The following is a 24,490-nucleotide window of genomic DNA, read 5'->3' on the forward strand; positions in this document are numbered from 1 at the left end:
GGAATTCGTGTGAAGTGATTTAAGGAATCTATCAAAAATATCAATCAGCATGGCCGGACTGGCAATGTAGCGCCGACCCTCTAAAAGATTTAGTCATTTTTATCATCGGATCAAATCGCTTGGTTGTAAATGGTGAGACGATTGAAATAGTAACGTCCATAGAAAATAATGCAAGTACATATTTTTCTATTATACTTAAGGTCGAATTTTGTTCTCTAGTAATAAACTGAGAGAACAACTTCATCTATACAGGAGCAATGACAAATGTAGAAGCTTACACAGTATTTACACGTGTTCCTGAAAACTGAAATGTGTTTAAATCATTTATAATACAAGTTCTCATTACTTTGGTGGAAAAAACAATATGAAAATTTACTCATTATAGTGAATTCTGAGACGCTTCTCGCGATAACGTAGCGATTTCCGCAACACTCAAGGAAAAAGCAAGTCCTTTGAGTTTATAGCAACATTCATCTGCAGCTGTCTCTTCAAAACTCCTGTCTTCACTCTTATGCAGAAAACAAAAAAGTTAAAAACATTTGGTTGGAGACACTTCGAATGCAGTTCAGTGCGTACCGATATGCAGCCGTGAGCTTCACCTTGCTGGAAACAAGGAACAGACGGTAGAAGTTTCGGTACCCTTTCTCTTGAATATTGCGTGACTCTCACTCTACTATTGTGAATTTGTACTTCTGTGTATATTTTCCTACTCAAAACTACGAGAATACAGTATTACTCTAACTTTACCAGTGCACGCAGGACAGATGCATATTGATACAGAGAAGGGCGCGAGCTATGCCGCTCAAAGAGAATCTGCAACTTTTCTTTCTTAAGCTCAACGCTTCAGCTTTGTCGCATACAGAGAAAAAAAAGAGAACCTTGAATATAATAACAGTTCCTGCGTGATTACATCTAAAGAGATATTTTGAGTAGTTCTTATAATGCTGTAGATGTAGTTTTAATTGTATGTAATCCGTAAGTCACCGCAAAAGTTAGTTTATTGAGGACATGGTTTTCCTTCTTTCCCGTTACACTGTCACTCAGAATGTTCCATCAATCGATGAATTTCTGACTTACACTAGAGATGTTCTCGTAAATGAGAAAACTGTAGATACACAGGCTGTGCAGTCACCCTGCTCACAAGGGAGCAATTTCTTAGTTACAGTTAGCACCTAGGATAACTAGCAACAGTTTCTGAAAACATCAGGATTCAGAGATTCAGGATACTGATGTGAAACGTATCTGTAGAACAGAAATAGATTTAGCTTCGTCCAGTGAGCATAGCAACGCCGGCAGTCCACCTAGCTCTGGCCACAAGTGAAATTTCGACAGGCTACTGTAATATTTCGTGAATTTCACAATATATACTGATGGAATGCTCGCTACAGGGCGTCTGGCTCGGAGCTGTCCTCGAATTAACAGATTTGTAGCAGTCGTTGTGTCACTGTAGTGCTAACTGCTGCTCATATTGCTGCTGCAGTTGTAGTATGAGGTGCCAAAGCTATTTCCGATCTCGATAGTCTTTCCTCCCGGCAGTGCCGCGAAGTCGTCCAGAGTCGCGTCTTCTTGCGACCGTACATTCTCGTGACCTCCGCTACCAGCAATCGAGTACAGTGACTTACTTTCGTGCGAAGTCTTTCCGCAGTATTGCAGAAGGAATATCCAGTTCTTCCTAGCCCTATTACACGACGTTGTTCAAACTCAGTGAGGTGCTGGTAACGGTGTCTTTATCGCCTTAAAGGCATTCTTAACTAACATCAACTCACTACGTCCAGTCTCAAAGATAACTAACTCTCACGACCGCTAGGGCATGCATTTAAAGCAAACTTGAGTTGCATCCCCACAATGGCGCTGCTAGCGCCTCTCTTACGCGGCTGGCACGAAATTTGAACAGACGTCAACTTTCAGATGTAGAAACGCGACTAACAACTCCTTCTTGATGTTGCGACTTTTTTTCCGCTGGTGTGTATTTGGCGAAAATTTCAAATTGCACTACTGTAATTATCAACAGCCTCATGCACTGATACCGCGATTAAATATCACATTTTTGCAAAAAAAAACCAACAAGGATAATAATAACAGTAATGATAATAACAATCGTCGTTGCGTAATACATCGAGCATGAAGGGATGAAGGTGGTCTGCAATGATATTCACTTAGTGCACAGCTGTCATGGTACCTTCGACTACTACCAGAGGTCGCATGGAAGCCCAAGTGAATGTCCTCCCTCGGCCTAAATCTGTGGCGCGGTGTATGTTTCTAGCAGTCATGGATGGCGGCATATCAGGAACGATAATCACCCTTGCGTAACAACGAAGTGGTTCATCCGACCAGGCGACACGTTTCCACTGATCAAATGTCCAGTCTCTTGACCAGTGCGATCTTGCTGACAATTTCAGTATTTCAACATAGGAAAGCGTATAGGGGTTGTCTGCTGCGGGGTTCCGTGTTCAACAACGTGCACTGAACGGTACGCTGCGAAACATTTGTGTCTACATCAGCATCGTACTCTTTCGGCAGATCTGCCACAAGTCGTCGCCTACCGTCGATTACAGAGCGGGCAAGCCTCCGAACTCAACGGGCTGTGACGGTGCATAGACGTCCAACATCGCCTTTCTACCGGTTTTGCATAGATGCTCATGACACTATCACGCAAACAGCCGATTAGCTTCTCTGTCTCGGAGATATTCGTTCCCAGGGGACAGGCAATAATAATGTACCATTTGTCAGTCGCTTTTGCCGGCGGATTTTCCTATATGCAGCCCACCTAGTTATAAGAATAATAATTCATTCGTCTAAGCACCATTTATAGAATTTCCTTACCGCGTCACATCCGCGGGGCATGGCAGCAATCACTTTCACGATGGGCAGTGCACACTAATCAGCCAGAGCATTACGACCACCTACTTTAGCTGGTACGTCCAACTTTGGCACTAGTAATAGCGGCAACGCATCGCAGCATTGAAACAATGAGCCCTCGGTAGGTCGCTGGAGTGAGTTGACACTACATCTGTACATACAAGTCATCTAATTCCTGTAAATTTCGGGGAGGGGGGCGACGAGGTCTGACGCCAAGCTCAATCACATCTCAGATGTGTTCGATGTGGTTGAGATCTGGCGAGCTGGCACATCAATTGGAACTCGCCACTGTATTCTTCGAACCACTCTGTCACACTCCTGGCCATGTGACATGGCGCATTATCTTGTTGAAAAATGCCAGTGCGGTCGGGAAACATGATCGTCATGGAGTGTATGTGGTTTGCAACCAGGGTACGATACTCCTTGGCCACGGTGCCGTTAACGGGCTACACTGGTCCCATCGACGTTCGCGTGAATGTTCTCCAGAGCATAATGGAGCCACCGCCAACTTTTTCCGTCCCGCAGTACAGGTGTCAAAGAGCTGTTCCCCTAGAAGACGGCGGATTGGCGTTCTCCCATCGCCATGATGGAGGTATATGGATTCACCATACCATGCAAAGCTCTGCCGCTGCGCCAGAGTCAGTGGCGATGGTCTCGTGCCCATTTAAGTCGTAGTTGCCGATATCGAGGTGTCAACATTGGAACATGCATAGGTCGTCGACTGCGGACTGTTCGGTGCACTGCCTGTTCACGCCCTTGTGCGCTGCCCAGAATTGAAGGCTGATGTTAGTTCCGTCACAGTTCGCCGCCTGTCCTGTTTTACCAGTCTGCCCAGCCTACGAAGTCCAGATCTGTAATGAGCGGTGGCCGCCCAACCCGACGAAGTCTGGAAGTGTGTTCACCCAGGTTTCGCAACATGTTGACGACACTCACCACAGCTCTCGCCGAACACCCGACAAGTCGAGCAATTTTCGAAATGCTCGTGCCGAACCTCCTGGCTACCACAATCCGCCCTCTGTCAAACTCAGATAGTTCGCGCGCCTTCTAAGTTCTACACACGGATAACACGCCCGCTGTTACTACATGTACCCTGTGTGTGTCTAACTAGCAGTCATTCCTCGCCAGGTGACACTGCTATATCCTGGACGAGTTTATGTTGATAGTAGTTCATTGGTCATAATGTTCTGGGTGAACAGTGTATGTGACAGTCTACAGCGTGGAACCAGAGCAGTAAGATGGATCGACGTTGAGGTGGAACACAATGGCAGAAAGGATTTATCGTGTTTGGACGCATCCTTGATAATTCCGTAAATGTTCGATTCGTAGCTGCTGTATTAGAGCGGACTGTCCAATGTGCCTACCAATGTACCTCTCACGGCCACGTATCACAGTTTACGACAAGTGGTCGTAAAAAGGTCACAATCGACAGGTACCGGAGACGACCGTCACGTTTAATCAATGAGAGTTTCACCACCGACAGGTATTGTTGCTGTCACTAAATACAGACCTATCTCCACTAGTTCCTAGCGAATATTGAGCAGGACGTTGCATGGAATGGACGTTTGATGTCGGGTACCTCGCAAAAGCTATCGTTTCACAGCATCACATAAGGCTGCACGTCTTACATGGGCCAAGCGATACAGAAACTAGACAGTAGCTGCCTGGGAGCATTTAGTGTGGTCTGACGAACCGCGAAGTTGCCTCTTTTTAAATTATACGAATTATGAGTGCATCGACGTCCAGTGAGCCTTAAAGCTGCAGTATATGGAGGATCTATTACGCAAGAAATGGATCTGTAACGCTTTTGTGGTGTTTTTCGTAGTAGTTATTTATTTGCTCATTCGGCATTTACAAACTCATTCGTCATATAATGCATTAAATAATTTATACTGGCAGCTCTAAATTGAGTTACAAAATTCTGTACGTATGTTCTTCTAATACAATACAGAATTAAAAATATTCTTTAGCTACTCTATGGTGGAGCCGAAGAATCTGTATACGTCCTTCAGATCACCCCCATAGCCGTTCGATTTCCCCGCACTCACATTCAGAACTGCCCGAAAGGAATCCATCGATCTTCTCTTTGGGATCGTCCACCAAGGTTTCGGTTCTTATGTCCACTTTCAGCACATAATACTTTCCAAGCTGTCTTCCAGGCGAATCCTTGCAGTTCTTCGCCAGTTTTCCATAAAGGTGACCTGGATTTAAATATATTTATAGGTGCTACATCTTAATGTATAGGGAGCGCTGTGTTATCTAGGATTTTTCTGTATGATATTCTGGCTAATTGTGATCGCCTAATTCCAGGGGGCTCTACGTTTGCTACTACGGGAAGCCAGCACATGGGATGGCCCGGAGTATTTCAGAGATTATCCGCATTGTCTCCCGGTCCATACGAAGGCAAACGGAGCAAACAAATGATTCTAACATGAAGAGACTGAATGTACATCATTTCTTACTACGACCTGCGCCCACTCATTAAGGATACCGGTAACTTGAAACAGGGAGTTGATTTCAACATTTTCGGTATTGTCGTTACTTCTAAATATTCATGATGAGTATACTGCGGACAATCTCGTCTTACAGTATGAGAACAACCATGTTAACCGCTTGTGTGGCTGGTTTGAAGGACACTCAAGACTCTCTCTCCTCCTCCCGCCCCCCCCCCCCTTCCCCTCATCATCGACTCACCAGATCTCAATCTTATAGAAAACGATTTGGACTGTTTGGGACAGCGGATGACACGTACCAATTAGAATCCAAGAAATTCGTTGGCTCTACTGGATACAATCGACAGTGACTGGATTCACCTAAAAATCTTGTTCACACTCATCCTCGCGAAACTGAGGCCTTTATCGAGGCAGTAGGAGTTATTACGCCGTATTGGCATAATTTCTCAGAGGTGCTGGCCAAATAGATGGATTATAACTGTAAGCCGCCGACAAACTGGTCTTAAAGAATATTTTACAAGTTTTCGATCATCGAGGCTACGCTGTTACTGCTCTGGCTGATGTGCGACACTCACCGAACTGCAGCTCTGCGAGCGCGCGCGGCACACCGACTTCGCTGACGAAAGCCGGCAGGCGCGGCCGACGACCTGCAACACAACGAGGCTCACTCAGGCTCCTGCTGCTAACACTGTGGCAGGCGGAGGTCACCGGTCCTAGTTGCAGGCATTTCTGAGAACGAGGGCGTTCGTTATTCACCCCACAAAGCTCAGTGTGTGTTAGACAGCTGTAACCAGTACTACGTACGCAGCGGGTGCTATGAGTGCACTGGTCCTTCCAGTACTGCGAATTCATTAGTGAAATGGTATGAATAAGTCAGCTGGCCATGCTTCAGTAGGGAATTTTTACAAAGATAAAAAGTTGACTGCTAAATTGCAACGTTCCACATTTAACTTGCTAGTTTTCCGTTTCAGTTACACTCTAAGAAAAACCACGCATCACGAATGAATTATCCGAATGGGGCGGAAATGAGTAGATGTGAGGTACATGTGCAGAAAAGGAAATGATTACAATTTTAGGAAAATTGGATGACTTATTCAAGCGAAACAGCTTCACAAATTGAGAAAGTCAACAACGCTTTGGTCCACTTCTGGCCCTTGTGCAAGCAGCTACTCGGCTTGACATTGAGAGAGTGTTGGATACCTTCCTGAAGGGTTATCAGGCCAAATTCTGTCCAACTGGCTCGTTGGATCATGGAAATCCCGAACTGGTTGAGGGCCCTGCCCGTAATGCTTCAGATTTCTCAACTGAGGAGAGATTCGACGACCTTACTGGCCAAGATAGGGTTCGGCGAGCACTAACAAAGCCGTAGAAGCGAACGGACGTTATCTCGGTGAAATGTAAACATAGAATGGTTGCCACGATGCTCAACAAAACGGAGTGTAGAAAATCGTCAACATACCACTGTGCTTTAAGGGTGTCGCTGATGACAACCAAAGCGATCCTGCTATGAAGAAAATTGGAACCCCAGATAATCATTCCTGGTTGTTGGGCCGTGCTTGCGTAGCTCAGTTGGTAGAGCACTTGCCCGAGAAAGGCAAAGGTCCCGAATTCGATTCTCGGTCCGGCACACAGTTTTAATCTGCCAGGAAGTTTCATATCAGCGCACACTCCGCTGCAGAGTGAAAATCTCATTCTGGATTGTACACCTTGTTTTCTTGCCCTTTAAGCCATCCTGGACTTACATTTGAGCAAGATAATTCCCGCCTGCTAACGGCGAGAGTTTCTTCTGTCGTCTTCGTGCTTGCCGAACCCTACCTAGGCCAACATGGTTGCCGGATCTCTCAAAAATTTATAGCATTGGGAGCATTATGGGCAGGGCTCTCCAACCATCTCGGGATTTTTAAGAACTGACACCCCAGTTGAACAGAAATTGGCACTACTCTTCAGGAGGACATCCAATAACTCTTTCAGTCAATGCCAAGCCGAATAACTCCTTGCGTAAGGGCCATAGGTGGACCAACGCGTTATTGACTTGCTCAATTTGTGAAGCTGTTTGTCTTGAATAAGTCATCCAACTCTGAAATTGTGATCATTTGTTTGTCTGTACATGTACATCATTTCCACCGATTTCCATCCCATTCGGATAATTCTTTCGTGCTGAGCCTATATTTTTTATTATTTTTTCCTTAGAGTATATTTTGTGTATTAGGCGCAGCAGTCTTACTGCAAATACGCAAATCTGTACTTACTGTCAGTCTCAAATAACTTAGTTGTTAGTTTGTGAGATATCTGTCCGGTTGTATGAGCGTCTCTGCCATCGATATAAGAGGCTAAGAGGCGAATATTATCTGTGGCCGAGGGGAAGTGGGGCAGCGTCGGCTACTGTGGCGGCTCAGTCATAGTACGCCTGCTGGCGGGCGAGGAAGTCAACACAGCGTTAGCTGCAGTGCGCTGGGGAGCAATCAGCCTAAGTACGGAGTCATCGAGGTGCGACTGCTGACCCACGTCGACAGTGCTGGGCCTCGGTTAGTGGGTGAAGGCCGCCTTTCTGTCATTTGCTGACAGCTGTACATGCAGTTTGGCGTCGGGATGACTTGTGAGCAGATACTGGCAATTAATGCATTCTATTTGCCTCCTTTGTTCGCTGCATTGTACTGAGAACGATATACGGAAGGATGTTACGGAATTGCAGTCAGTGAGTGCAGGCTCTCTGCCTGCCACCTTCTTGCGGCTGAGTACGATGTGTTTCAGACTATACTTGTCACATTTCAGTGCATCCAGAAGTGAAGGGATTATATCAGCATGGTTTGTGGCTGTGACTGCAAGAGGAAAAATAGCCACCAAGACAGTGATCGCCAGCGTGAAGTCATGGCCTGTTTGTTGTTGTTCACTGAGAAGCCCTTCTAGTGGAGGCTATTTGTCTGTTTTCCTCCTCACTGAGTGCTGGTGCAGCAGTCGGATATGTACCCAGAGTGTGGTTTAACATCGTTTAAGCGATGTTGTGTGCCACTCATTGTGTCGTTCAGTTTTGAGTGACACTGCATAGGAGGCACTGTACTTCGTCGGTATACGACTGACATTGTTTTACTCGTAAGTTGTCTTGTCGTCTGTTACGGTGTTATCCTCGTTAGTAGTGTTATTTTGATCATATTTGTATTCAGTATTGCGTTTCGTTAGTGTTCCCTTCTATTGTGGATTCGTATCTTGTTAAATTAAATACGCCAGTATAATTGCACCTACCCCATGTTTGGGGTTTGTTTACGATGATATCTTTCCTCGTCCGTCCCCCATTTTAATCAATATTAAGTTTGGTTTCTCTGTTGTCATTATGTATGTCTTTAAGTATTAATAGCCGGCCGAAGTGGCCGTGCGGTTCTAAGCGCTGCAGTCTGGCACCGCGAGACTGCTACGGTCGCAGGTTCGAATCCTGCCTCGGGCATGGATGTGTGTCTGACCTTAGGTTAGTTAGGTTTAACTAGTTCTAAGTTCTAGGGGACTAATTACCTCAGAAGTTGAGTACCATAGTGCTCAGAGCCATTTGAACCATTTTTAAGTAGTAATAGCAAATCAGATGTTTCTTGGGTTATGGAAGGAGACCCCATTTCTTAAAAGTTTTGTCCGCTGCTAGCGCCGAGAATGTGTACAGATGGTACCATGTGTACGAGAGAGCCCGCATGATTCAATGTTTAGTTTGATTGCATTTGTAATGGTACGACTGTGTTAAAGTTTGGAGTCTCCCAAACCTTTCCTGTGACGGAGCACATCTACATTACTCTGAACACTTTGCTTACTTTGAAGTTTAGTAAAATTTGAAAAAACGAGAAATTGTTTTATTTAGTAGTACACCAATTTTAAATCATAAGGTACAACACATAAGGTACAATAAAATTAAAAAAATAATGTCGAAATATCGGAAGGAAACACCATATCATTAATAATTTTTCGCTGAGCACTTACTCACTTCCTGCAGAACATAGTTTGGAAAACGCTGTACTGGGGCTAAGTGAATCGCTTAAGATCTCTGAAATAATTTGTTTTTATGTATTTTTAATATGTGCCGAAGAATGTTTTTAAAGACACGGACAACTAAGTTTTAAATGTTTCTTGGGATTGGTAGGCCAAAGATTTGTTTAAATTATTGCTTAAGGTGACCAAATGAAAATGCCTATTAAATCTTATCGTGATTGATGTTGTAGAATCGTCTTGCCACCAAGTGTAATGTGGTTATACCATGTTTACTAATAAATGATAACTTGAAACTATGTCCAGTAATATCCCCAGCACGTCCACCCCTCAGAACCCACACTCCTACCCTAACTGTGTGCAGAAGCTGGTCTTTGAGATCCGACTGGAACAAACAAGTCAACTCACAGCCTGCTTCGTTTTGAATTCTGTGGTACGGTATGAGCTTTGAGCGGCGTACTCTTGTGTTCTATGTTCTGGTGGTCGATAGTGTTTTGGAGTCTGATGTCACTGATTGCTGAGATGATGACACGCAGCACTGCTCTCTGCTAGCTGAGCACACTTGCAGTCCGACATTGCTAATCATTCACAGTGGTCGATTCAGGTGTGCCTATTTTCTTGATACGCATCACGCAGTGACTGCAACTTTTATGGGTTGGAAGCGTGTCTCACTTTTGTGGATCCGATCTTGGTGGCTTTGTGATGACAGCATATTTCGAAGCTCGGTACAGAATCTGCTTGATATTAATTTATCTGAATGGTGGTATGATCAATTGTGTTACACTCCCTAGCAATGAACCTTTGTCAATGGTAAGGATTATAAATATATTCTTACATATGCCACGTGTTTTATGAACACTTGTGTTACATGTACTGATGTGATTGAGTTACATTCTGGGAGTCAGTTACGTGGATATTCCTTCTAATATTCCTTCAAATTAATTTACCTTGACACTCACTTTCTTAGCTAAATAAATTAAGCCAACTTCCATTCAGCTCTTCGAATACGATAACTTGATGTGAATAGTTTTATTTGCCTTCACCCGTTGGTAACATCTTTGAAGATGTCTCAGTGCAGTTAACGTCATCAAAAAGAGTAATCACTACGAATATTTCGCGTTCTTTTGTACTTTTCGGTAGAAAAGGTAGGTGTTGGTGTTATCGGAGCACAGTATTTGGTGGTTAGACACTGGACTCGCATTCGGGAGGACGACGGTTCAATCCCGCGTCCGGGCATCCTGCTTTAGGTTTTCCGTGATTTCCCTAAATCGCTCCAGGCAAATCCCGGGATGGTTCCTTTCAAAGGGCACGGCCGACTTCCTTCCCCGTTCTTCCCTAATCCGATGAGACCGAAGACCTCGCTGTCTTCTCTCCTTCCCCAAAACAACCCAACTCACAGTATGTGACGTTTTCTCTTTGCGAGAGATTATGACAGATTGGGTCCATATGCCCGTTGCATTACAGAGGGCTATAAGCCACGTTATTTTACACGGCTTTATGCTTGGTGATGTAATTGCTATCATTTTTCATAGTCACGTAAGTTGTTTCCTTTTGCTACGCCCGTTCTACATCGTTGCGCTATAAAAAGTAAGTGTTAACTGTCTAGGTCTTTTTCTAAAACATCTAGGAGTCACATGGCATTTTAAATTTGGTACTTCGGTCTATACATGGCACCTAGTGGGACCTTCAACTTACTTCAGGATACTTTCGGACGTCCATTCATATGTAATCCGTATCTAAAACCTAGCATTAACCTTACAGGTACTCGCTTCGTTAAGGGGAAAGAATCCTTTTTGTGAAAAGCACAATGAAGACCGAAGCATGGTCGGAACATCTCGCTTCTCAGTTTGCAGTTGCGATGAGACCCGCTTGCTTCACACTCTGAGTACAAGCAAATAACACATGAAGGAAAAGTACACAACAAGGCGTCCACTAATTGCAGACGTAAGGCATATTAACAGGCTTTCGTACGAAGAACAACTCACACTATTATCTGCAGCGACGACAAAGTAAACAATGTGCTTTTCTGTGAAACTTAGATATCGCATATATATTATCTTTCAGTTATAGTTCTTTGTGTTTAAGGTGGATATCTATTTTTTTGGTCAAGTTGCGTATTCTTTGCGGTGGGACTAATGTTAACAGTGGAGATGGTTCTAAGGATGTGAAAAAGATCTTAGGTTCAAATGGCTCTAAGCCCTATGTTACTTAACATCTGAGGTCATCAGTCCCCTAGACTTAGAACTACTTAAACCTAACTAACTTAGGGACATCACACACATCCATGCCCGAGGCAGGATGCGAACCTGCGACCGTAACAGCAGCACGGTTCCGGACTGAAGCGCCAAGAACCGCTAGGCCACAGCGACCGGCAAAGATCTTAGGCAGACTGGTATCTCAGAGAGAGAAATTCCTGACAGGAAGAAATTTAGAAGATTCGTGAACAACTACCAAGGGTTTAAAATGGCATCCACGTCCAAAAGATGGAGAGGACCTTTGTCCGAGGAGCATAAACAGACACTTCTTGGTGGGCTCAGAAGATATGGCAGGAAGTCAGAGCTGGAACAAGAACAAGACCTAGACACTAAAATGAAATTGGTTGTTACCACGTAGTTTATAGAGGCTCAACTCGATAAAAAAATTATCTTTTGCACCTAAGAAGAGCTGAATATCGTGATTCTACGGAAGATGTAGTAGATGAAGAGGAGTTTGTGGTGGAACGAAGGGGCACTCCAATCCTCTGCTTCAAAAGGGGGTACCTCAGAGAAACGGGAGTACATGGCCTGTGAAGAAAGGAAGAATGATTGATATCATACGATAATTTCTCCTTGCGAATGAGAACGAAGGTATATAACACACTATAGAGAGGGAGAGAGAGAGAGAGAGAGAGAGAGAGAGAGAGAGACCGTTATACAAATTCTGTGAGTGGAGGAGGAAGAAAAAGAGGGAAAGAGTGAAAGAGATTAAGATAAGGAATACAGAAATGTAACTAGAAAGCACAGTCTAAGGAAAAGACAGAAGGAGATTGCCACCAGAGATTGCAAATTATGGAGACAGGGAAGCGATTATGGCCGGAAGAAAATTTTGGAGAGACAGAATGATATAAAGGGAGAAAGGTTAGGGAGAATAGGGAATTCTGGAAAGCCAGGGAGCTATGATATTAAGGCAGATGCATATAGAGGAGGACGTGTCGTACAAAATGGCACAGCGCTACATCACTCGCCACGCATTCTCGAGGAACGAGGTTCGAATCGTAATCCAGTCATCATGATGTAATTTCTTCGAAGTTTTTGTGAATTATTCAGACAAATGCAAATAGCATTTCTTTGAAGATGGCGAAAGAATTCTCCGTAACGAAACTGCGCGAAATAATACACTCCTGGAAATTGAAATAAGAACACCGTGAATTCATTGTCCCAGGAAGGGGAAACTTTATTGACACATTCCTGGGGTCAGATACATCACATGATCACTCTGACAGAACCACAGGCACATAGACAAAGGCAACAGAGCATGCACAATGTCGGCACTAGTACAGTGTATATCCACCTTTCGCAGCAATGCAGGCTGCTATTCTCCCATGGAGACGATCGTAGAGATGCTGGATGTAGTCCTGTGGAACGGCTTGCCATGCCATTTCCACCTGGCGCCTCAGTTGGACCAGCGATCGTGCTGGACGTGCAGACCGCGTGGGACGACGCTTCATCCAGTCCCAAACATGCTCAATGGGGGACAGATCCGGAGATCTTGCTGGCCAGGGTAGTTGACTTACACCTTCTAGAGCACGTTGGGTGGCACGGGATACATGCGGACGTGCATTGTCCTGTTGGAACAGCAAGTTCCCTTGCCGGTCTAGGAATGGTAGAACGATGGGTTCGATGATGGTCTGGATGTACCGTGCACTATTCAGTGTCCCCTCGACGATCACCAGTGGTGTACGGCCAGTGTAGGAGATCGCTCCCCACACCATGATGCCGGGTGTTGGCCCTGTGTGCCTCGGTCGTATGCAGTCCTGATTGTGGCGCTCACCTGCACAGCGCCAAACACGCATACGACCATCATTGGCACCAAAGCAGAAGCGACTCTCATCGCTGAAGACGACACGTCTCCATTCGTCCCTCCATTCACGCCTGTCGCGACACCACTGGAGGCGGGCTGCACGATGTTGGGGCGTGAGCGGAAGACGGCCTAACGGTGTGCGGGACCGTAGCCCAGCTTCATGGAGACGGTTGCGAATGGTCCTCGCCGATACCTCAGGAGCAACAGTGTCCCTAATTTGCTGGGAAGTGGCGGTGCGGTCCCCTACAGCACTGCGTAGGATCCTACGGTCTTGGCGTGCATCCGTGCGTCGCTGCGGTCCGGTCCCAGGTCGACGGGCACGTGCATCTTCCGCCGACCACTGGCGACAACATCGATGTACTGTGGAGACCTCACGCCCCACGTGTTGAGCAATTCGGCGGTACGTTCCCCCTGCCTCCCGCATGCCCACTACGCCCTCGCTCAAAGTCCATCAACTGCACATACGGTTCACGTCCACGCTGTCGCGGCGTGCTACCAGTGTTAAAGACTGCGATGGAGCTCCGTATGCCACGGCAAACTGGCTGACACTGACGGCGGCGGTGCACAAATGCTGCGCAGCTAGCGCCATTCGACGGCCAACACCGCGGTTCCTGGTGTGTCCGCTGTGCCGTGCGTGTGATCATTGCTTGTACAGCCCTCTCGCAGTGTCCGGAGCAAGTATGGTGGGTCTGACACACCGGTGTCAATGTGTTCTTTTTTCCATTTCCAGGAGTATATGTAGACTTGTCAGTCCAATTACGTGAGCATTTTAGCAGAAAGTACTAGAATTTTGTAGAGCACATAGTCAGGCCTGGTGGTTCAGTGGCACCCCTTTCCATCTTTCGGACGTCCCACCGCCCTTCTTTTACATCCGCGATTTTTTTCTCGAACTGAGCCAACCCCGTAATGCGATACTGCTGACCCATTATCAAGTGCAGATTTTTATGGCTTTATGCCCCGTCAACTTAAAATGAGCAGACTCATTTATACGTCGTTGTCATTATTATTAAATACATTCGTGTCGCAGTTTTAAACGGTCGGTTTTGCAATCCCTAGGTTATACTCCTCTTGTGATACAAACACGCTGTTATATATTGCGAGCACATATATCCATATGTCACAAAACAACAGAGCCTGTAGACAATCATGTTCGTTAGCCCATCTCTAGTCACTTATCAGCGTAAATTCTTATTGATTCAAATTTTTTAAACTTTGCTCAAAAATCGTGTTGTAATCGAGGACCGCACCACTATTTCGAAAATAGGGGTGGAAACTAAGGTTGAAAAACTCTATTCTTAATGTGAAGTTGTCCGTTTTCAAGAGCTACAAACAAGTAAAGGCATATTATATAGATACAGGCAACTGATCATCTACATTCCATTTTTAATTGGAAAACTATGAATGAATTGTTAAGTTTTTAAGTTTTCTGCTTATATGACGACGCAAGTTTGTTGTGGCTCCTCGCGTTCTTAACCCAATAAAGCAAATAGGACATTGTACTTCATTGATAATGCACTTCGTAAATACTTAGAGACTCGGAATGGTGCCATTCTGTAATACAATAATGTCCAACGGCAACAGCGAATAACCACGAAGAGCACATGGGGCAAGTCTCGCGCACTACATGAACTCGTGTGTCATCCAACAGGCGACACCACGTGGTAACAGGTACATTATTGTCATGGCAATGCCGAACCAGTACTTATGCCATCTGTTGGTTGCTAGTCTCTGTTAGCTTTGTTATTAAAATAACACTGATCACATTTCCTATTTTAGATAGTAACGCAATATTTCAAACCAATGGAAATTTTACGAATAAAAATAACTTTTTTCCAAAAAAAGTTAGCACCGCTGCTATGGCTAGATGATATTCCGCATTTTTATCCGGTTATTAATACAATCGAGACCAAACAAATGCCTACAATTACAGGTTATTCAGAATTAAAATACCAGTATTAGTTTTAACCGGTCGGTTTTGCATTCCCTAGGCTGTACTGCTCTTGTGATACAAATACGCTCCAAGACGCGCCTGTTATTCCAGTATTAGAGGAAAGCAATTTCCTGAAGACTGTGGGCTAATGGCTTGTTAATCGCTCCTCCTGCTGCGAGCAGTAATCTTTTCTCCCCCGATTCAAACCACAATTACAGAAAAGCTCCGAAGAAAAGTTCGATACCGCTTTGCCTCGCCGCAGCTTTCGCGGCCCATTGTTAGGTAATAAATCGGGAAGACCTGCTCGGGACGAGGCAGAAAATGCCGCCTGCGAAAGTAAGAACGGGCGTTTCCCCGCGGGCCAGTTTGTTTCTGGGGATGGCCGCTGCTTGGAATTCATTACTTGCGGTAATCCGGCGCGGGTCGTCGGATCGCCGGCAGGCAGACACTGGCGCAGCCGGCGGGAGCGCTGGGTGGTGGGTGCTCGCCTTAATGCAGCCCGGGCCGAAACAAAGGGCGCCCCGGCAAGTAAGTAAGAGCCATCCCGCGGCAATTAATGTCCCCAACTCCGGGCCTGCGCCGGCTGCCTGCCTCGCGTTCCAGTCGGGGAAGCCAGAGTGCGGCCAAAGCCAGCGTCCAGCACACAGCAGCGGGCCAAGGCTGCTGGCCACTTCGTTTGCCAGCACAGTCTTAAACACGGGACTATTCGTAAACAGCGAGCAGATTGGATTTTTATAATATTAGAAACCCAGATCGCTTCATGTGAAATGCTCTATTTCATGACCAGTTTCGACAGTAACTAGCTGTCATACAATTCTGTCACATGATGACATGGTTGGAGACGGTGGCTGTTGTTTGAAAACAAATGTTAATGGTGTTGAGACAGCAAACTATATCATATTATCTTCTGTGAAACAAGAAAATTGATTATATTTAGAAGTAGAACGTCTGTATGAACGAGAATCTTTGGCATGTTTTCGTTCTACTACTACAATGTGCGAAAAAGTGTGTGACTATGCATATATCCTAGTATGTACTGCAAAATTAAAGATGTATTTGTGTATACCAACTGCACAACAGAAGCAGACATCATACAATGTTAAACTGTAAGTTGTTTTCATATTATTAACGCTGTTAAACTTATATCTACAATATACCATGTTGTAATACAAAAATGTAATATCAACAGGCAAACAACTAAAAAACCTGATGTAAATCACTAAAAAGCACCTGAAGATGAGCCTCCAGGGCTCAAAATGCATATTGCAGTAAATAAACGCAACTTGTGACTGAAGGCGGTTTGTTCTTCATTTTACGAAAGTAAAACACTCGCGGACGACATGTGGTACGTTTTTTTTATTGATTAGTTGTCGTCAAATATCGGCCTGGAGTATTTGTTTTCATAGTTTTCGTCCAGCAAATGATGTTCGTAGTTTTCACCACATTTTTGTCGTTGCACAAATTGGCTAAATTTGTATGATTGAGCACTTTAGATTTGCCACGGAATAAATTTCTAACATGCATCACAAAACATGTGCAACTATAAGAAAGTAGTAGAAATGTATTCTGTGACGAATTTAAAGTGCTCAATGATACAAATTTATGTGTGCGACGATAAGAATGTGGTGAAAACTACAAACATTATTTGTTGGACGAATACTATGAAAACAGATACTCTAGACCGACATTTCGCGACAAATAATCATAAAAAACGTACCACATGTTCTAATGAATGCATGAAAGCCGTCTGACGATGAATTGTAATGATTCGAAACCGGTAATGGTACCTTTTGAGTAAAGGAACTTAAAATAAATTTGTGGCTGGTTGCTGTCTCAACACTATCAACATTTGTTAACTATCTGTCATCTTGAGATTCTTTGGTATCCCATGAGTATAACTACACATCACTCTCTTCGACATATTGAGAACATGCTCCATTTACAGTAATATAGCATGCTCTCAATATGTCGACGGGACTGGTATGTAGTTATATTTCTGGGAGATCTGAGGCAGTGAAGTTGATGGCTTCTAGTATTACAAATTACAACATTAGGTTGCCCAGACATCATGCGTAAATTATATCGAATTTAATACATTATTTCTCCTAAATCACGAATATTTGCACAAAATAATAAAAATACTCTTTTACAATTATTTAGGAAATACAGGAACCAGCGAACAGACATTTTATGTGTTTTTATTTGCTCCAGTACACGTTTCGGTCTTTCACCTATCGTCAAATGTCGTAATTCATCTATGAATCTTCACTACGTTCATCGTTAAAACATCGACAACAGTTTCGATTTCACAGCTGGCCTGTATAAAATCAAGTTTTGTGTCGTCGTACGAGGGCTATTCGGAAAGTAAGATCTTATTGATCGCGAAATGGAAATCACAGCAGGAATCCTATGTGCCATTACCATCATATCCGTTCTTTTATTCAAGTTGCGGCATAAAGCTCTTTTCTCTCCAGTTCGATTCAGTACCTCTTCACTACTTACTCGATGTACCCAGCTACATTCGGCACTCTTCTGCAGCAGCACATTTCCAAAATTTTCTATTCTCCTCTTTTCAGACATGCTTATAGTCCACATTTCGCTTCCGTATAAGACTACACTCCAGGTAAATGCCTTCAGACAAATCTTTTTAATAAATGTATGGTTGATATTCACAGCTTTCTCGATTTCAGAAACGCTTTTCTTGTTATACCAGACTGCATTTCAAACTACTTTTCATTCAGCCTTTGACAGTTTTCTAAGCTAGGATCAAAACTCGTCTATTACATTCAGTGTCACATTTCCTAAAGTAATTCCTCCAGCATCGTCATTACTCTTGTTTTACTTTTGGAAATACTAATCTTAAAACCTCTTTTCAATACACTACCTATTCCATTCCGCTGATCTTTTAAATTCTGTAGTCTGTCTGACGGAATGGCAACGTCATCGGCATATCTTAAAGGTTCCATTCTTCTCCCTGCAGTTTGTTTCCCTTACCAAATTTCTCGTTGTTTCTCTTTGCTGCTTGCCGCAAGTACAAATTAGGATACAGGGGATGGCCTGCAGTCCTGTCTCACTCCCTTCGTTGTTACTGCTTCCTTGTCATTTCATTCGATTTTTACAGCTGATTTCGGAAGCAGTGATGTAATATCCAAAACATTATATTTTTGCTTTAATGGAAGACGTAGTTATCCACAATTGCTTCTCGGAGTGCCATACTTTGGGTAAATTATATATTCGTGATCTCTATCCCGTCCTTGTCCTCTGAGGTACGCATCCTACTTCACTGCATCCAATAGAAAGGGAAGTACTCACTTCAGAATACTAAAACATGCTAAATAATTTCACCAGTTAAATACTGGTGTCACATTTCATTCGAAGAGATCTTCTAGAAGTTCACTATAGTTTCCAGTCGTCGAAGATGTTCTTTTCAGACAGGGTATTATGCCATTATAAATGTCTTTCAATTGGAATTATACTCTTATTTTGTGAGAAGATAGGCCGTCTTGTATGGAACGGAAGTATCGCCAAAAACTGACAGCATGTTGCTTGATAATTTGAAGGCCTTCCCCTTGCCCGAATGTAAATACAAGATATGTTGGATTTTGATGCATTACCAGTTGAACATCACAGCTGTTACATCCGTTGAGCATTTTTGTTAAAGAAACAAAACTTCCCATCACGAACATTTCGTAGGTGCTGCGCGTTTGCGCCAAAGATTTGTAAGTTCGACCAATGTACTTCTGTTTGTACTGTTGTCCATGCAGGCTGCCAACATCCGATGAATATTTTTCTTGTCTATTGTATCATTTCGGTAGCATAAGTAATTTAATATTTACTGAACTCATCTGCGTAACCCAATCCATAACTTATGCACTAGTCGAGTTTGTTGCTTTTAAAAACATGGCGGAAAGATGTAATTAGGTTTTGGGCAAAGCTTCTAGACTGAAAAGTGAGGAGACTAGAGGGATAGTTCTTCAGGCAAAAATCTTCAGAAAGTATAGCGCTTTCGCACACCAAGAGTATCGTAGAAAGCACCACCATATTTTATTAGATTTATTTACGGAACTTCCTGGCAGATTAAAACTGTGTGCCCGACCGAGACTCGAACTCGGGACCTTTGCCTTTCGCGGGCGAAAGACAAAGGTCCCGAGTTCGAGTCTCGGTCGGGCACACAGTTTTAATCTGCCAGGAAGTTTCATATCAGCGCACACTCCGCTGCAGAGTGAAAATCTCATTCTAGATTTATTTACATTTCTATATACTGTGAAGTGAACGACAGTGTGCGTTTTCCATTGTACATCATATCGGAGAGTCTTCCAGTTTCATTCACGCATGGAGCACTTGAAGAATGACTGTTTAAATCCCTCTGTGTGCGCCGTAATTAGTTTTAGACCTCGCGGTCTCCATGAGAGCGACATGTGTGCAGCAGAGGTGTACACATTCCGCTCTTCACCTAATGCTGCTAGGCAGGCAGGCAAGCTGCGGCACGATGTCAGCGGAATGGGCAGGCTGCTTCACTCCCATACAAGACAAGTTCCGCCCAACCCAAGCAGCCTCAAATCTTGCTTGTCTTCCGGCTGTGCTACGCTACGTAGCAGTTGATTCTGAATGCTTTCACTGTAGTGTTATGAATGGGTTCGGATGTTGATGAAAATACCCGAGCGTCACAAGTCATTCTGAGTCATTGTAGGCCAGAAAACGGTGTATTTTATTTGTCCTTATTTTCCTTTTCGCCCTATTTCGGGCTTATTTATTAATTTCAATATGAACGATTTTCTCTGCGACTTCACCCTCTTTTGGCTATTCTCAATTCGAACCATCACCAGGTAGCCTCTAATACATAATTTCTGGAGCAACGAAAGCCATCTTAACCTATAGATGTCTATTATTCTGTGACGCCAGCTAATGTAAGATGGTTGGTTCAAATGGCTCTGCGCACTATGGGACTTAACATTAGAGATCATCAGACCCTTAGAACTTAGAACTACTTAAACCTAACTAACCTAAGGACATCACACACATCGATGCCCGAGGCAGGATTTTGAACCTGCGATCGTATCAGTCGCGCGGTTCCGAACTGAAGCGCCTAGAACCGCTCGGACACCGCGGCCTGCCAGCTAAAGTAAGGTTTCGAATATCTAGTTTCTGTAATCTTAGTGTGTACCAGCCAAATAAGACCTCAGTTATATCAATTTTAATTATGTTTTTCAGGGCGTTTATTGTGGTTTCGCTGAATCATTCTAATTGGCTAAAATATTTCATTCTAAATAGCCCAAAATGCATTTTAGGAAACGCGAAGTTCATTTTTCGTATTATGTTAATCTGAAATGTACATTTCTGAAAGAAGCTTTTTTCTTCGCACTACACTGCATACCACCAGAATGTGGTCTTTAACATCGATTGAGCTATTTTTTTCCTGTTTCATTCAATGTTTGCCCTTAATTTAGAAAGCCTATTAGCGTTAAAGGGCCTCAGGTCCTCAGCACACATTCCACACGCTTGTCAGCCACGAAGATTTTGCCCTCTTTCAAAATATTTATAGTGTGAGCAAACTGCTGGTCAAATTTATAAACATGTAGTAGCATACTCGAGGTTCCCGAATGACTGTTTAGTAACTTTTTGTGCAATTTGCATTGCGAGACAACTGCTGATTTATCTGAGGCTGCGTCATAAACACATGACAGATATCCCGCTACTGTATTTGCGCTCTGTTTCGTGGCTGGTATACATTCCCAAATACTTAATTTCTCCTCAGTCTCCTTTAAGTTTGATTTGTTCATTTTGCTGCTCGCACTGCTATAATAACAGAGCTACGCATTCATATACCTGGCTACTTTGTAGTCACGTTGGACTGATAGCGCAGCCTGTTGTCTGGTGCAGCAGGCTGAATGGGTCCCTTGAAGCTTGCCAGACTCTCTGAAAACCCAGTTGGCCTACTTTCACCGTCGTACTTCAGTCATGGTACTTTGGTGTCTGCATTGTGGCTGGCTGAGTTGCTTTAATGGTTGTGGCGAAGAAAGGGGCAGGCAGGTTAGGAGGAGAATTTGTAAATCTTTGAAAGGGACCTCTAATATACTGCTAGATAATGCTTGCCTTTGAAACTATAAGTTGGCTTTCGAGGGGGTGGTTGGCGTCTGTCTTCAAGAAACGGTCGATTTAGGTTATATAATAGTTCGATGAAGCTCCCCCGCGATTCTAACTTTTGAGTACATGTACCACCTTTCTTTGCACATGTCCAATACACCCTGTTCGCCCTTTCTGGAAGCGGCACAGCGCTAGTTAGGTGGACCTGGTAGTGCATGCAAGCCACTAATGGCTCTTCACCGCCGCCCACCTGCCCGACGTGTGAGTTAGTTTCCCTCCCGTGCGAAGCCTCAATACTCGCAAAATGTCTGATGTCAGCAGATGTAGATAGAAGCAACAGTCATTATCCGTTTTCCTTGTCGTGAGATCTTAAAGTCTAAGAATATGATCTACACAATTTCTAAGACAGAAAGAACTTACAAATGCCAGAACTACTCGTAAAATACAATCAAATTAACAATTCATGCTCCCAAGTTACTAAGCAGAATAACATACAAAATAATGGGAAATAAAATTGTGGATCTATTAAATGACGGATCCTTTGGTCTTAGGAAGGTAAAGGCACAAGAGACCTAGTTCTGATATAGAACTTGACAATGGAAGTAATACATAAGAAAAATGAAACAGTCGTAACATTAATCGATGCATAAAAAGTGGTGCAAGATATTTATAATAATCAGAAAAACGTGAATACACTTTAGGAGAATACGAATATTACGTACTACATACAAGAACCAAGAGTGAATAATAAGGACGAAGTCCAGAAGGAGGACCTCTGCTGTTCCTACGTGTCTGTAGAAGGAAGCAAAACGAAAGTTCAAGTGTGCGATAAAAATCAGGCTGCAAGTCTCATTAATAATATTTTCTCATTTTGAGGGAACTAAAGGGTGATGTGCTGTAACTGTTAAAAACCATTCAACAGCCAAGACTGCATAACATATTTCTTTATTAAAGACAACCGGATTCAACAGACTGCTGTCATCTTCAGGTCTACTACACATCTTGGCGAGAGGTTCAGTGTAAAATGGACACGTTTTACAATAAAAAGGTTTCAAAGACCTGAAGATAACAGCAAAGTCTGTTGAAATCTGTTGTCTTAAACAAAGAAATAGTTTATGCCATCTTGGCTGCTGAATGTTTTTGTTCACTTATAAGATTAAATTATCTCACTACTGCCATCAGAGAAACTGAGGAAGACCTGTTTAATGGCATGAATAGTCTAATGAGCACAGAAAATGGATTTACAGTAATCAAAAGAATGACGAAAGTGTTGAGGAATAGTAAAAATGAGATTCGAGACGTACTTAACATCTTCTTGTATAATGGGCACCATGTAGCAAATTCTGCACGGGTTCTCAATCTTCCTGAGACCTTCCCCTGGACGATACCAGAAGTCAACCAGTACTCTACATTTTACACCTAATTAAACGTTAGACTATAAAAAAATAACACTACTACGAGGGCATGCTGAAAAATAATGCCTCCGAATATTTTTTATGAAAACTCTGAAAGCTTTTTAAATAAAAACAAACATTATTAACATTTTACATCTTTATTCTCCATGTCTACATATTTATTTCTCAACATAGTCGGTTCTAGGCGCTACAGTCTGGAACCGCGCGACCGCTACGGTCGCAGATTCGAATACTGCCTCGAGCATGGATGTGTGTGATGTCCTTAGGTTAGTTAGGTTTAAGTAGTTCTATGTCTAGGGGACTGATGACCTCAGAAGTTAAGTCCCATAGTGCTCAGGGCCATTTGAATCATTTTGAACCAACATAGTCACCACGGCGACGAACACATTTCTCCCAACGAGTTGTTGATACCGTCATTGTAGAATGTTTTGATGACAGATTCATAACTTCGCTTTGCTTGCACTGCTTCAAAACTATCAAAATGAAGTCTTTGAAGGTGTTCTTTAAGTTTTGGGACCACATGAAAATCGGATGACAGTGAACCCAAAGCACCGGATTTTGGCAGGTGTCGCAACGCTTGTATAGGTCTGGCATTGTTATGCTTACACAGATGGTGCTCCACCAAATTGTGGGGATGCCAATATCGGCGTTTTAACCGATGTTCCAACATGTCCCACAGATTTACTATGCGGTTCATGCCATGTGATTTTGGAGGCCAGTCGAGATGTAATAGGGTGCAGGGGTATTCAGAAAATCAGTCATGTGTTCATCCAGCTTTATAAACTCTGCTGTTGCCGTCTTGAAAAACAGGGATGTCAATTGCATGCTCGGCACGCAGATGTTGACTGAAAGGCAACACTTGATTGTACAGATGTTTTAAATAAACGTGCTGGTTCAAGTTAGTGGTCACATCAGTGAGCAAGCCGAATTTATGATTAAGGAAGCCCCCCCCCCCCCCCAACCCAAAGAAAAATCACAGACCCACCTCCAGCTTAAACCTGGCCGTGTGCACATTCAGGATGAAGCACTGCATTTGGCCTTCAGTCACTCGACGACGTGAGTTATTTGAATGTAGGCAAAAACTTGATTCGTCACACAACATTATGTTCAGCCAGTCATCTGTTATCCACGTTTGGTGATTTCTAGCTTACTGGAAAAAAGACGCCCAGATTTATGTGCCTGTGTGAGCAATACCCTCTTGAGAGGTGACTGACTCCAAATGTTTATAGCATGTAGGTTCCGTTTAGCGTGTTCTGGCTAAAAAATTGGGATGGACCTTCATTCACTGCCTGCAGCAATTTCTGTCGATTTTGGAAGAGATTTTGGTTCATAAGCCGTGAGAAGTGTCTGCGATCCCTCTGCCAGGATATTATTCTGACCACAATTCTGACATGCTTCGTAGCCACATGTGTTACACGACTGCTTATAAAAACGTTAGAAGTCCGCCCCGAAACACCAACAAATTCAGCAATTTTACATTCCGTATGGCCATGGGCACCGCTAAACACATTTTTGCCACTCTGTTACGTCCTTCCATTTACCCATTGTTACTTACAATGTCTCACTGATCGCTACTGTCTTATGCTCACGTAAATGCAGCGCGCTACCGGTTGAGCATGTGACTAGTTTGCTGCGCCATCTGTAAAGGCTTAACGTTTCACCTGTGAGCGAGCACTGGGATGGCAAATTTTTTGTCCGGTGAGGTTAGTCACGTTACACACCAGCGTGTT

The 24,490-nt window shown here is 43.6% G+C and overlaps 1 protein-coding gene across 1 annotated transcript in view; it reads right to left on the reverse strand.

Annotated features, from left to right (window-relative positions):
- LOC126455032 (lachesin-like) overlaps nt 1-24,490 on the reverse strand; it is a 1,182,593-nt gene that overhangs the window by 817,650 nt on the left and 340,453 nt on the right. The window contains exon 2 of the mRNA XM_050091144.1: nt 5,885-5,956. Coding sequence (XP_049947101.1) covers nt 5,885-5,956 — 72 coding nt within the window. The remainder of the gene's footprint in view (nt 1-5,884; nt 5,957-24,490) is intronic.

Source organism: Schistocerca serialis, chromosome 1 (assembly GCF_023864345.2).
Source record: "Schistocerca serialis cubense isolate TAMUIC-IGC-003099 chromosome 1, iqSchSeri2.2, whole genome shotgun sequence".
Lineage (NCBI taxonomy): Eukaryota > Metazoa > Arthropoda > Insecta > Orthoptera > Acrididae > Schistocerca > Schistocerca serialis.